The 15,226-nt window shown below is 39.1% G+C and overlaps 1 protein-coding gene across 1 annotated transcript; it reads right to left on the minus strand.

Moving 5' to 3' along the window:
• Nucleotides 1–17: 17 nt before the first annotated feature.
• On the minus strand, nucleotides 18–10,116 carry LOC121505780 (NXPE family member 3-like). Its single transcript, XM_041781332.1, has 7 exons — nucleotides 10,102–10,116; nucleotides 9,868–9,924; nucleotides 8,919–9,362; nucleotides 4,911–5,206; nucleotides 3,775–3,845; nucleotides 892–1,098; nucleotides 18–807 (listed from the first exon to the last, which is right to left on the minus strand). The coding sequence occupies exons 1-7, from the start codon at nucleotides 10,114–10,116 to the stop codon at nucleotides 263–265; spliced, it is 1,635 nt and encodes a 544-aa protein (XP_041637266.1). The 3' UTR covers nucleotides 18–262.
• Nucleotides 10,117–15,226: the final 5,110 nt, after the last annotated feature.

Below are 15,226 nucleotides of genomic sequence, written 5' to 3' on the forward strand. Positions count from 1 at the left end.
TGTGGCAATGGGCCTGAGCGAAACACCTGAATTCAATAATTAACAAGTGTGGCCAAATACTTTTGTCCATTTAGTCTGTCTTTTTATCTGCACATATTATGGATAAAAAGATTGCAACTACTACATCTTTTAAATATTGCCTCTGCATTGACTGCTGGATGGAAAAAGGCAGCATTTGGTGGAAACAGATAATATAGAAACTTACTGTGTTCACTTGACATTCCCCAAACTCACTCTCTGATCAAGTGAACTTCCACGGACCCTACCGGGGGCACACATAAGACAAGAGAACATCTATCATATTTTTGATAATGGGAGGCTGCGGGTGAAGGTTGTTTGGCAGGTGATGGGCCAGAACCATATCCCAAGAGTCAACTATTCGAACATTAAGTCCTTTGAACACAGCTCTGAGCACCTTGTCCTGCTGAAATGAGTACCAGTCACTGTTAGTTAATGTTGTGTATAAATTCATTTCTTTGAGGTTTGCAGTCCTGATGACCACCAGCGTGTCTGGAGCGCGATTCAACAGACGGACCACCGCTCTACGAATGCTCTGAAGCCGTCTGATGTAGAGCTGTAATGGGAAAGTGCTCAAATGAGACCAAATGCCAACAACTACAACAGTGTTTTTGCCACCGACTAAATCATCGAGTTCATTGGCAATGTAATGGAGCTGACTGGTTGGGACGCTGGCAAAACGCAGAGGAGGACCATGGCAGCGGTACGTCACCAAGATCTTCTTTGCGTTGTCCCATATCATGAAAGGTCCTCTTTGCTTCTGGCCATACAGGTTTACTGCCTTTGAATCTGAAAGTGTCAAAGAAGGAATAGAATAAGCCTGTGATATAAATAAAATCAAACTGTTGTCTAACATCCCTGTTGATCAACTACCTGGTAGTGCAGCACTGAGGTACTCATACCACTGTCTGATGGTGGAGTCTCCATGCAGGTAGACCGTCTTGCCTTTTAGACACTGACTGATGGCAAAGGTGTTGTTGAATTGGTGGACTCTGGCGCCATCTAGTGGTCGCCACACACCCTGGTAGTAATACCCAGAGAGTCCAGACTTTCCGCTGCCTTGTTTAAACTTGAGTTGTCCTAAGAAGAATTAAAGGAGAAGGATGTTATGACTTTACAAGTCATTTATCATCCAGATACCAGGGTCTCTATTTGACCACATTTAATTCACTTGAAACAGCACAAAGACTAGATAATAAATGGTTAAACTGATAACACACCTTCTGAATCTGGTGTGTGCATTATGTCCTAATTGTTGGAAAAAGGGAAAGAAAAGACAGGGAAAGTTGCAGAATACCCCTAAAACACCTGGAACCTTCTATGTGTAAGTAGTTAATTGGTACAGGTAATAGTGCCATGATTGGGTATAACAGTGTTACTCAACCGTGCTCGACAAAAGAGCCAAATTGTTAAAAATGCCTTTGCAAGAGTCACAATCTAAGAGGTGTAAGGAGGCAAAAATGGGTAAAAGTCGCAATAAAAATAAGTTCGAGGTGGCAAAAATGGTTCAAAAGTCTGCAAAAAAAGTGGTAACAATGGGTGAAAAGGAGCAAATTAGCTATAAAATGGCAAAAAAGTCAGAAAGTGGCAAAAATGGCTGAGAAGTGACAAAAAATGAATTAAAGGTGGCAAAAATGGTCAAAAAGCAGCAAAAACATGGCAAAAATGAGTGAGAAGTGACTAGATCAGGCAAAAAGCAGCAAAAAAAGGTGGGAAAAATTGGCAAAAAGCAGCAAAGAGTGGTAAAAATGGGGGGGGGGAGTTGCATTTAATGGCAAAAGGCAGTTTAAATGGGTGAAAAGTGGCAAAAAATGCAAAAAAGGGGAAAAAATTGCAAAAATGGGATAAAAGTGGCAAAAGAGGTGGCAAATTGGACTTAAAGCAGTGGAAAATGGATTAAAAGTGGCAAAAAATAGAAAAAAGAGGCAAAAATTGCAAATAAGAGCAATAGAAATACACAGACAAAATTATTGGTTGACAGATAAGCCAGCCATATTCTTATGGGAAACAAACTGCTTAATGTGACTTACAATAGATAATTTCCAAGGTCAAAGATTCCCTTTTAATGGTTTTCTGGGGTAATAGTAGTTCAAATTAAGACACGATCATCACTAAAGAGCCACTCATTGAGTATCGCTGGGGTATAATATTGGGTTTGGGTCACAGTTTACAATGGCACATCCAGAAGTGCTGCCGACCCTCTGGGCCAGAGTTCATCTGAATGGACCCAAAGTGGAAAAATTTGCTGTTGTTTGACAAGTCCACGTTTCAAGTTGTTTTAGGAAATAACGGCTATCCACTTCTTAGAGCTAATGAGGAGAAGGACCAAACGGATTATTATCAACTCAAGGCTCAAAAACCAGAATCTAAAATGTTGTGGAGGGTGTGTTGGTGCCCATGGCAGAGGACACTTGCACATCTGTGAAGGCTCTATTCATGGAGCAACATATGCTGCGATCAAGTGTTATTCAAGGAAATGCTTGTTCATTTCAGCGAGACAATGCCAACCCACATTCTGCATAAGTTACAACAGCAGAGAAAGAGTGCACGTACTAATGCGCCCTGCATGAAGTCTAGACCTTTTTCCCACTGAACATGAATGCTGCATTATGATGCATGAAATACTACAATGGAAACCCTGCATTGTTGAGTAGCTTTTGCTGTTAATCCAACAAGAATGGACATTTATCTTCTTTAAAGCTTATGTGGCTTATTGATATGTGATGGGAAGTAGAAAGTGAGGAAATGGTGGCTTTTGGTGATGAGTGGTGGACCTGAAAGTTTTCTAGTTTTACTAGATTCAGTTTAATTCAGCTCAAAATTACGACTGCTTTGTTTGCATTCTTGCATTTCTTTTTTTTTCCTCTTTTTTTTGTCAGTAAATGTGATTCACTCTGTACTTAATCTTTTTAGCCACAATAAATATCAGGCTCATCATGACAATTTCAGTTATTATGTATGTGAGCATGCAACAAATAACCTTACAGTGCGGATGGATTGGCCAGACGCCATGTCTGTCATCAGGCAAACCCATCTTGAAAAGTTCCAGTCCACATTTTTTTGTGCCAGTCAGCATTGTTTGAACTGAACGGTAGCTAGGGGGCAATAGCAATGGCTTACGCCAGTGAAGCAGTTAGCTTGAATATAGCCAAGTTAAGTGGCACTTTTAGCAGAACTGGTCCACATTTCTTTATCAAATAAATAACAGACAACAGAACTGATAGCTTTTCATGATGACAAAGATGTTTTTTGCTCTCTTTGGACCTGCTTTGGCATTAGTTTGCGATTGCTATAGCCAGTAGCCATTAGCTTGGATGTAGCTGTAGAAAAGCAGCAATGTGATCTGACCATGACCATATTTCATTATCAAAAGAAGAGCAAAGATCCACACCAAAAGCTTTTTTTAGTAGAGAAAATGTTTTTTGAACCTCATAGATAGGTTTTGGTATGAATTTTAGCCACCTTTAAGCTCTGCCATTTGATCACTGTGACAGGGCTAGCATGAATAGCTCAGCTTAGCGCTGCAGCTGTGCATGTTTGCTACCTCATTTTGTCTTTTCCCTCTGATTGGCCCGCCATGAACTGCACTGAACAACACAACTGATGCCACTTTCAACGTTATGCCTAGTAATCACAGCATATGTGCTGGTATTAACGGAAAGGTCACCTGCATGCATATTTTTCCTGTTGAAATTTTAAGGTCTTACACATATTTTCTGAATGATTGATGCTCCCAGCTGTAAATAATGTGCTTACCTTCCCTCGGTGGCAGCACAGTGACATAGGCTGGCCCCGAAGCCTGAATGGAGACTTTCATGTTGATTTTCCTGAATAAAAAAAATACATTTTAAAGTGTGTCTTATAGACACCACAGTATTTGTTGTCAAAAAATGATTTAGCTGAAGGAAAAGTAAAAAGGGGCTGAACTGAGTAACAGAATTCATGTGAAGAGATCAGGGTGTTGGGTACGAGCCAATACCAAGTACCAATCTGATACCAGTGTAAACTTTCTGAACCGACTGTGAAGAGGAAAACTGGCACATTTTTTTAGCCCTGTGGTGAACTGAGACTCAGCGAACACAATTGTAAAGTACAGACTCTCTGGGACCCTTAAAGTTGTTTTTCCTGCTGACTATTGTGAGTTTTACTGCTAAATGTTAGCATAACAGTGACAGAGAGAGCCATGTCTCAAGCTCTCTATCTTTCTTTCCACTCTGCCCTATTCAGGCCATTTAAGCATGACACAGCATGACGGGATTACAGAACTGTCTGCCATTGGTCGAAAACCCCTCACAAAGCAACTGTCATGAGCACTTGTTAGCATCAAGCTAGCAAGAAAAAGAGATCAAAAATGGCTAAAAAATTGCACTAAAAGATGTTAAATACTAGATCTATTGGTGAAGATTTAATCCCTACAGTCCCTAAAAAGTCCAGGCTCACTAGAAACGCTGCTGTAAGGGATTTAAAGACATGGAGAGTGTCAGTGGGATGGCACAACAGCTAACTGCAAAAGAGAAAACAAAATAGGAGACTCTGGTTTATGGTTGAACCCCAGTCTGGGGGCGTTTTACCAAACATGACTGCCACACAGTCTCCAGACTTTGCTGCTGCAGTGGTTCCTTTGTTTTGTTCGTCTTGCGGCTTTAAAAACAGTAGCTTGTGCATGCAGAGTTTTCTGGAAGAATTGATTTCCAGTTTATAGCGCTAATATTTTGCATGGCCAAACAAAGCAAAATATATAGTCAAACAAAACAGCTTTGGATTTGAGCATTAACTTGATTTTTTACCAATAGCAATACCCACATTTTAAGCAGTATCAGAGGTATTTCCCATTCTGGTTTTGGAATCTGAACAATTCTACAGTAAACAGTGGAAAGCCTTTGTTTCCATACCCTTGGAACAACTTCTCTTCTTTAGCCTTGAGTCCATTCTTGAATCCTCCCTTCATGTGGCTAACCCTGGCATCACATCTCAGCTTCTTTGGCTTGTAGCAGAACCAAGGGTCACCAGTACGGAGGTCAGTGAAGTTGCACACTGGTTTGTTTGTTTGACGTAGACAAGCGTTACATACAGTGGCTTCAGAGACTTTGCCTGATCGGAAGATGCTCTTGAAGAAAACCCTATCAGGCTGTTGTCTGGTCAGTCTCTGCAGAACTGTGATAGCCTCGCTTGGGTGAACGAGCGTCACCTGATGGAACACAGAAATTAAGCTTAGCGTTAGTTTGTGCAGGACACAGTAGCCCTGATCAGCTGACTGTCAGCTGATCCTAATTATCACCCCCCGGCTCCCACGGCCACTCACACTTCTCTCTCTCAACACGGGTGTAACTGAATATGATGGACTTGAATTAATGCTGATGCACCACACTGCTGCTGCTGCTGGCAAAGCTAACCCTCCTCCACCCCAGCCTCCTACTTTATAGCATAAAGCTTGTTGCGCCCTCATGTTCTGATTCAAGCTACTATGGGTTAATGGCTTATGAGCTAATTTTCTTGTATATAATATGCACTGCCATAAATGCATCTATCCCTGGAAAGTAAAGCATGCTGCTTGACTACCTCAGGCTGCATCTTTTAGCAGAGTCTTCTCCGCCAAGTAAAACTGTATATCTGTCTTGCAATAAAATAGTTAATGAATGATGAGAGTGTTACTGACTGGCTGCGACCTGGTCAATTTATGTTCGGTTGGGGACACGTTTGCTTCAACAGTATATATATATATATATATATATATATATATATATATATATATATATACAGTGCTTAACATATTTATTAGACCACCTGTCTCAGAGACAATCCAGCACCATGAAGTGCTTTAATGTGGACTCTTTCATTTTCAGTGAGCTCTCCACGTTTTACCATCTTGAACAGGAATGAGGAATTTCAAACTGAATTCACGTTTTTATACCCAAATTTGAGCCGGCTCACTGGGCTTCTCTGAGAAGGCAGAAATGAATCAAGCATAACATTCAACCACTAAAACTCATTTTTCTCTTCAGGACTGCAAGTAAATAACTATAATTTGAAATATTAATCAATAAATAATAATGTGCTTTAGTATTTTTTAAGTTTCTTTGTAAATCAGTAAATTTGAAAATTCATGGATAACAATAATTATATTTTAGCATTAAAAATATCATTTGGGTTAAAGAGCTTCTACATATTGGTGTATTAACCATTGCAGAAACATAAACAATGATTTTGGTAATTACCAGTGCTGTTAATTTAGGGCAGCTGTGGCATAAACCTTACTTTGGTTAGGGTAAGGTTGGTCTAATAAATTTGTTAAGCACTGTATATATATATATGTATATATATATATATATATATTAAATTAAGCCTGTTTATATTAACATGTTAACGCCTGTGATTAATCTGGAAAGCTTAACGCCTTAAAACAATAATAACGCAATTTAATCATATGACAATAACACAGGTAAGCCATGATAGCTAATGTTGCTAATATTAGCAAAGACGCTAACAACATCACAGGTAAGCCATGATAGCTAATGTTGCTAATATAAGCAAAGACGCTAACAACATCACAGGTAAGCCATGATAGCTAATGTTGCTAATGTTAGCAAAGACGCTAACAACAACACAGGTAAGCCATGATAGCTAATGTTGCTAATGTTAGCAAAGACGCTAACCACAACACAGGATCAAGCCATGATAGCTAATGTTGCTAATGTTAGCAAAGACGTTAACAAAAACACAGGTAAGCCATGATAGCTAATGTTGCTAATGTTAGCAAAGATGCTAAAAACAACACAGGTAAGCCATGATAGCTAATGTTGCTAATGTTAGCAAAGACGCTAACAACAACACAGGTAAGCCATGATAGCTTATGTTGCTAATGTTAGCAAAGACGCTAACAACAACACAGGTAAGCCATGATAGCTAATGTTGCTAATATTAGCAAAGACGTTAACAAAAACACAGGTAAGCCATGATAGCTAATGTTGCTAATGTTAGCAAAGACGTTAACAACAACCCAGGATCAAGCCATGATAGCTAATGTTGCTAATGTTAGCAAAGATGCTAACAATAACACAGGTAAGCCATGATAGCTAATGTTGCTAATATTAGCAAAGATGCTAACAATTACACAGGTAAGCCATGATAGCTAATGTTGCTAATGTTAGCAAAGTTGCTAACAATAACACAGGTAAGCCATGATAGCTAATGTTGCTAATGTTAGCAAAGATGCTAACAATAACACAGGTAAGCCATGATAGCTAATGTTGCTAATATTAGCAAAGACGCTAACAACATCACAGGTAAGCCATGATAGCTAATGTTGCTAATGTTAGCAAAGACGCTAACCACAACACAGGATCAAGCCATGATAGCTAATGTTACTAATGTTAGCAAAGACGCTAACCACAACCCAGGATCAAGCCATGATAGCTAATGTTGCTAATGTTAGCAAAGACGCTAACCACAACCCAGGATCAAGCCATGATAGCTAATGTTGCTAATGTTAGCAAAGACGCTAACAACATCACAGGTAAGCCATGATAGCTAATGTTGCTAATGTTAGCAAAGACGCTAACCACAACACAGGATCAAGCCATGATAGCTAATGTTGCTAATGTTAGCAAAGACGTTAACAAAAACACAGGTAAGCCATGATAGCTAATGTTGCTAATGTTAGCAAAGATGCTAAAAACAACACAGGTAAGCCATGATAGCTAATGTTGCTAATGTTAGCAAAGACGCTAACAACAACACAGGTAAGCCATGATAGCTAATGTTGCTAATGTTAGCAAAGACGCTAACAACAACACAGGTAAGCCATGATAGCTAATGTTGCTAATGTTAGCAAAGACGTTAACAAAAACACAGGTAAGCCATGATAGCTAATGTTGCTAATGTTAGCAAAGACGTTAACAACAACCCAGGATCAAGCCATAACGTCAAGCTACACCGGCGCAGTCCAGCAGACCTGGATTTGTCCACAAAACGACAACATCTAAGCTAACTAATGCGATCGCTAATGGGTCACCAGAGACTGCAGACCATCGACATCATTGACAACAAGAGGTTTCGAGGCATCATCTGGGTCACCTCGGATGACCTGTACCACACAACACATACGAGAACTGCTTTCACAAGAATCTGTGAACTGTATGACCACTAAAAATGCAACTAAAGTGGAGCAGCTGGCTCGAGCTACATTTATTACACTGACGAGAGACCACTAGACATCAGTCAGCAACTTCAGCTACCTCGGGGTAACAGCACACCTGATCATTCACTTTACAGCAGAAGTTATTTTGTACCTGATGTGTTTGTCTGCTGGGCTCGTTTGCAGTTTATAAATATCATTGCTTAGTGAATTAAGACACTCTGATTTACAAACCACATATAAGTTTAAAAACCCTAGTTTGTTATTTCTACATTTAAACATCATACGTGTACTAATTTATCTGCCCTGACAGTTGTTCTTCTGCATGTTACATGAACTGAGCCATATCTGTGTGCAATTTTGGACACTGCTCCTCAACCGAACAAGCAGACCTCTCATGCTAAGGACAGCCAGTGTCCATATTTGGATTAAATGTTCAGTAATAAAATTATTACCATGTGATGAGGGCTGAAACCCATGACAGTGTCTTGAGTTTGACACCTGTGGTCTAGCACATTTTTTGGTATTGGGGTTTGTATCTAATAGCATAAAGCAAGAATCTATTAAGAATGTAACTGGTGGATTTATCTGCTAGAAGTTTTGCGTTAACTGAAACAACTGCCAGCTGTGACAAACACAAACATGTCCCCAACTCTTTCCAGACTTTGGATTTCAAATACTAAGTACTTTCCAAAGGACGTGCCCGTGGTGCCAAAACCAGGTTGTGGGAGAGGTGACCAAGAGAGAGTGGATCTAGAGAGATTACCTCAATCTGTGCTCTTCCTTCCCAGAGTAAAGTGAACACAGCAGAGTAGGAGCCATTAAGGTGATCCACCACTCGCCCAGCCACGCCTGCTTCAAGTGTCCTGTTGTGCAACCGTGCAATCAAAAAATCTCCTCCAGACTTCTTGGCATTCCCTTGAAAGTCATATATTTGTATCATAACCTCCAGCTGATCTCCTACATGCCACTGTCCTCCACTCCTCCCTGGGAGAATGGTGAAATTGCTGTGAGCAGGATCACTCGTCATATTCAATGAAAAAGGAGAGGGCAGAAGTGGAGTTTCAGGCCAGGCGATGGAGTCTAGTAAGAGGCGTTCCTCCTTAGCGTCTACAGGAGACAGTGGCTTGAAGGTGCAGAAGCCTTGAGGCATGTAAGGAGCAGAAGTCGTGTTCTTGAGGATGATGGAGGAGTTTTCTTTATATTCTGACTGACAGGGGGTTGAGACAAACAGATGGTTACAAAGCTGTGCCACACAAATGTATAACAAGAGATTAAACTGGAAAGAAAACATGGAAGACTTTTCTACTGTCACAATTATTGGTGATAGCAGTTGACCTGTAAGCTGCTGGTAGTGACTTCTTTTATTCTAACCTTGGGGCAGATGTGAAATGTTGAGTGGTTTCAGTAACTTCCAATTGAAAGACAGGCATGTACCACATTATCACAGAGCCACCTGGCTGCCTACTTTCAGCACCTTGTTACTTTGACAGTGGGTTGTGTTTCGCAGACATGGGGATGTTTGGCTTTACAGCACTAGTTCACACACAAGCCTTTGGTTATAAAGGAGCCAGTTAGCCTTTATTGGTAACATCTGATACAATGGCCGAAGCTGAAGACAGAAGAGGACAGTCATTGTAGTAAAGAGAGAGAGAAAAAGATCAAGTGACCGAGTTAGATGTTGGGCCAAATGTAACAAATTTCCCCAGACTCACCTCTGTTTGTAAGAAGACATGGGAACCATTAGGCTGGAACATATTGATGGTTTGTTCCTGTAATTAGACCAAAATTATTAAACAAATCACAAAGAAATATGTTGTGAGCGAAAATCTTTAAGTAAATGTGGAACAAAAAAAATATTTTTGTCAGAGAAACTGAAAGACAGTTAAAAGTAATCAAATCAATATCAAACTTTGAGAACATCTTCCATCTCCATTCAAAGGTCTCACCTGTAGAAGGTCCATGTTTCCAAATAAGAAGAAAATTACAGTCAGAGAGAGAATGATGGCAATGCCCTTTAGAAGATTCATGTTGTTTCTTATATAATCATGCAGCTTCATGATTGGTCCTCCTCAACTACTGGATTAAAACAAAAAAGGGGACAGAGGCTTTGTTTAGTTAACAATGAGTATAAATTTGAAAACCAGTCAATCAGTTGTAAACTCCAATATACATGATTGATACCTGATTCTTAATATTAACTCACTCTCTTGTAATTCCTATTTGCTTTATTTTTTACTTTAATTTATCATTAGAACTTGACCAAAAAATAAGAGTCAGAGTTAATCTGATGACCTTTCAGCAATCACAGAGTTACTTTAATAACCGTTCAAAAGTCACAGAGTTACTTTGAGGACCATTCAAAAGTCACAGTTACTTTAATAACCAACAGTCACAGAGTTACTTTAATAACCACTCAACAGTCACAGTTTTTTTAATGGTCATTCAACAGTCACAGAGTTACTTTGAGGACCATTCAAAAGTCACAGTTACTTTAATAACCAACAGTCACAGAGTTACTTTAATAACCACACAACAGTTACAGAGTTACTTTGATGACCATTTAACAGTCACAGAGTTACCCTGATGACCACTCAGAGTTATTTTAATAACCACTCAACAGTCAAAGAATGACCCTGATGACCACTCAGCAGTCACAGAGTTACTCTGATGACCACTCAACAGTCACAGAGTTATTCTGATGACCACTCAGCAGTCACAGAGTTACTCTGATGATTACTCAACAGTCACAGAGTTACCCTGATGACCACTCAACAGTCACAGAGTTACCCTGATGACCACTCAGCAGTCACAGAGTTACTCTGATGACCACTCAGCAGTCACAGAGTGACTCTGATGACCACTCAGCAGTCACAGAGTTACTCTGATGACCACTCAGCAGTCACAGAGTGACTCTGATGACCACTCAACAGTCACAGAGTTATTTTAATGACCACTCAGCAGTCACAGAGTGACTCTGATGACCATTCAACAGTCACAGAGTGACTCTGATGACCATTCAACAGTCACAGAGTTACTTATATGACCATTCAACAGTCACAGAGTTACTTATATGACCATTCAACAGTTACTGCTGTAACTGTCCTTTTTGTACTAGTACAGCTTTTCTTCCAGTCCATTTCAAACACCTCTGTTTATTTCTATTTTCTTTTTGTATAACTCCTGCTTCTAGTGCCCTGATTTTTTTTTTTTAGAAGACTACCATGACATAATTATCACTTAGTTTCTCAGAATTTTGAATTTTTTCATCTCTCACAATTTTGCCTATTGAATCATATCATTAAAACTTAATTCATAATCCTGACTCACTAACTCATATTTCTGACTTGAAGTTATATCGTGGGCTTTATTTTGTAATTTTTACACTTTTATAGTTATGACTTACTTTCTCATAATCATTAATAATTGTGGTCTCTTTTTTTAAGTTTTTCTCATTACTCTGACTTTTTACTAATAATTATGGCTTATTATCACATAATTGTGTCTTTCCCACTATTCTGACATTCTATCACATAATCACCCCCTATCTCACAATTGTCATTTTTAATTTGATAAATATAGCTAAGTTTGATAGAATTGTAACTAACTTTCTCAAAACTTTGAGTCATGGTATCTCAATTTGACTCTAACTCATATAGCTCTTTTGACTTATTTTTTAATTATTTTGACTCACTATCTCCTTTATTCAACTTTTGATTTCATAACTACGACTTTTATCTTATCACACATTTAACCTTTTTTGTATAAGCATGGTTTTCCCCATAATTTTGTCTTGCTATTTCCTCATTATATTTGATTTAATGACCTTTATTCTATTAATTTGTCTTATTATCCCTCCATTTGGACTTCTCATATGATTATTGTGATTTTTTTCTCATACAAATGATTTACTCTACCCCAATTTCAGTATCATATAACTTAAGATTTTCTTCAGGCCTGCTTTACTTCCAGACATTTTCTTCATGGCGTAGCAGATATGGGATTCTATAAGAAAATGTATAGAAGACTGAAATTATTAACGTAGCCTGATACCTGAATTCACCCTCGTTAGTTTTTGTTTGAATGTTTTTTTTCCTAAACGAGTGAGACTCTGTTCAAATATACCATCTCTGCAATGCAGCGCGTGCGTGTGTAACTGTGTAATCTGACACAGTGCCACACGGTCTGCAGCTTCCATGAGCAGAGTAAAAGTTTACATGTCATGAGCAGATCACTGTTTATCAGAAACACTCTACAAGGAAGCTTTTCAGCTGTCGTGTTGTCTGTGTGGTGCAGGACACAGGTTTATTAACTGTTCCCAGTAATGCAGCTGATTCACTGTGACTGACGCGCCCATGTTTTATCAAAGCTATGACTGGAGACGACAGACAGACATCAACAAGACGTGGGCTCACGGCAAATCAACATGCTCAATGTCACACCTTAAACTGTACCTGTTACTAGAAATTTATTCCTCAAACTGTGCTTTATTCCTCCTTCTACTTTAGTTTAGAAGCCGCTGGGCTTGGTGTCTTATCAAAGATTGCATACTGACAAGAAGAGCATTCACTTCATCACCCATCCATCCATTTTCTATACCCCTTATTCCATTCTGGGTCGGGGCTGGGCTGGAGCCTATCCCAGCTGTCATTGAGTGAGAGGCGGGGTACACCCTGGACTGGTCGCCAGTCAATCACAGGGCTGACACATAGAGACAGACCATCAGGCACGCTCACATTCACACTTACGGCCAATTTAGAGTGATCAATTAACCTTTTTGGTGGTGGGAGGAAGCCGGAGTACCCGGAGAGAGCCCACACGTGCACGGGGAGAACATGCAAACTCTGCACAGAAAGGCCCTGTTAGGGAAGCCAACCAGCAACCTTCTTGCTGTGAGGTTCTAACCACTGCGCTGCCGTGCCGCCACACTTCGCGACCTACCCACCTAATCACGAGCAATGGCTGTTATCAGAGGAGTGAATCATTCTCTTGGTGTTGCCCCATCTAGGAATGTTTAGTTACTTATAGGTACACAGCTGGGGAAAAATCCAGAGGTCCTGACTAGTGGTGTGGGTTACTGCAAAATTTGTTGATGATCCAATACGAAGAAAATACAGTGCCAGGACTGATGTTTTTACTCATAATGGCAGTTTATGCTTTCATGTGGTAGAGAGCAGTGTCATGATTTATGAGGAAAATATTTTATCACTTTACATCATCACTGTGCCAATTATGGATTTTCCATGAGTATTAAAGAATGTAATAAAAACAGAATACAATGGTTTGAAAAATCTCATAAATATTTTGTTCACAATCCAACATACCGTATAAGATATTCAAAATGAGACACTTTAACATTTCTTGAAAAAATTTTAGCTTGATTTTAATTTGATTCTTCATTAAGACAGCTTGAACTGATGTTAACATGACTTTACAAACAGACCCTTTTGAAATGCATTAGAAAGAAAAAGCTCAAAGCAGCATAAAAGGTGACTAAAACCACTTTAAAGACCTCCAAAGTACAGATACACATTGAAAGGGTTGGTGTTGTAATTGATCATCTATTACATCAAACTTTCATCAAAAATGAATTATGTATATCTGTCTTGCCTTACAAGATTGAGGACAGCACTGTGATGAAATCCCGCCATTATGTGGTTGGAATCCATGTAATTATAATAATAGCACGCTGTAAAGCAAGAAATTTGTCTTTGAGAGGTTTATATTAACAACAGTTTATTTAAAAACAGAAAACACCTTACCCAAAACGACAGGAGTGTGGGAGTGAAAGATATAGCATAAGGAAAACATGTTACGGTTCAAGGTTCAAGTTTTATCAGCCATAGGAAGGGCAACTTGTTTGACAGTCTGCAATAAAACAGGAGTCATCATGCGGACAATAAAAACAGCAGAAATGTAATAAGAGTAAAGTCCAATGTAAAAATAACAAAAGCACAGCATTAGTCCTTTAAAAAGCCAATGCAGCTAGGAATATGAGCTTTGAAGCCTCCTTTGTAAAATTTGTGCCACAGGATTCAAAGATGATGTAGGATTGAACCAGCAATTTTATTGCTTATTCTTAAAATACCCTGCTGTCTGACTAATACCGGGAGAATGGGAGAGAATACTCAATAAAATAAATACACTTCCTAATCAGCCTCACCAGATGTTCTTAGAAGTATGTTTCTCAGCTCTTAAGATTATTATTGATGTTGTAATTAGTCTTGCATATAATAAAAATTGTCTTATTTTGGACATACAGTGCCTATTAAAAGTATTGTTTTACCCTCTTATTTATTCTATACATCAATCATGTCCAATATAATTTGGCTTTTCTGACCAAAGAGAAAAAAATCATCTTTAATGTAAAAATGGAAACAGATTTCTACAAATTTATGTAGATTAAATAAAAATTAGGCAAAATAAGTGACTGCATAAATGTTCACCCCTTTAAAATGACTGACCTAATTCAATAAATGTCCAGCCAATTGGTAGTCTCACAATAGTGAAATTAGGATCACATGAATGCAGTGGACGGCTCAGGTGATTATAGTATAAAAACACCTGTGTCCGTGTCTGTCTACAGTCGCCATGGTTTGCGTTATGCTGTTCCCTATGGAGTTGAGTCCCCGGTAGTGGAGCAGCTCCATAGCGGCTACGTCACGTGTTTTGTTGCTCTGATTGGCCTGTGGAGATGTGACAGACAGAACGCTCATCCAATCACCCTTCGAGTTTCTTTTTTCAAAGCCTCTGCCCTTTCCCAAACGCTGTGTATGAGTTAGAGTTAGAGTTAGAAACCTGCAGGTTTTGTAAAGAGGGTGGCTACGTGGTCAAATACTCTGATGACACGGCACTTTTATCCCATCTTCAAAATTCAAAGTCGGATCATGGTTGCACCCTTCCTGCTTTTATTAATCGGTGTGATGCACATTTCCTTAATTTTAATGTGTAAAAAACAAAAGAGCTTATTGTAGACTTTTTTGAAATACCTAAATAAATAATGAATAAAATAAACCTAAAGCCAGCACTATTCATGGTAAGGATGTTGAGATTGTTGAGTCATACCAGTGCACA

The sequence above is a fragment of the Cheilinus undulatus genome, linkage group 23, assembly GCF_018320785.1.
Source record: "Cheilinus undulatus linkage group 23, ASM1832078v1, whole genome shotgun sequence".
NCBI lineage: Eukaryota > Metazoa > Chordata > Actinopteri > Labriformes > Labridae > Cheilinus > Cheilinus undulatus.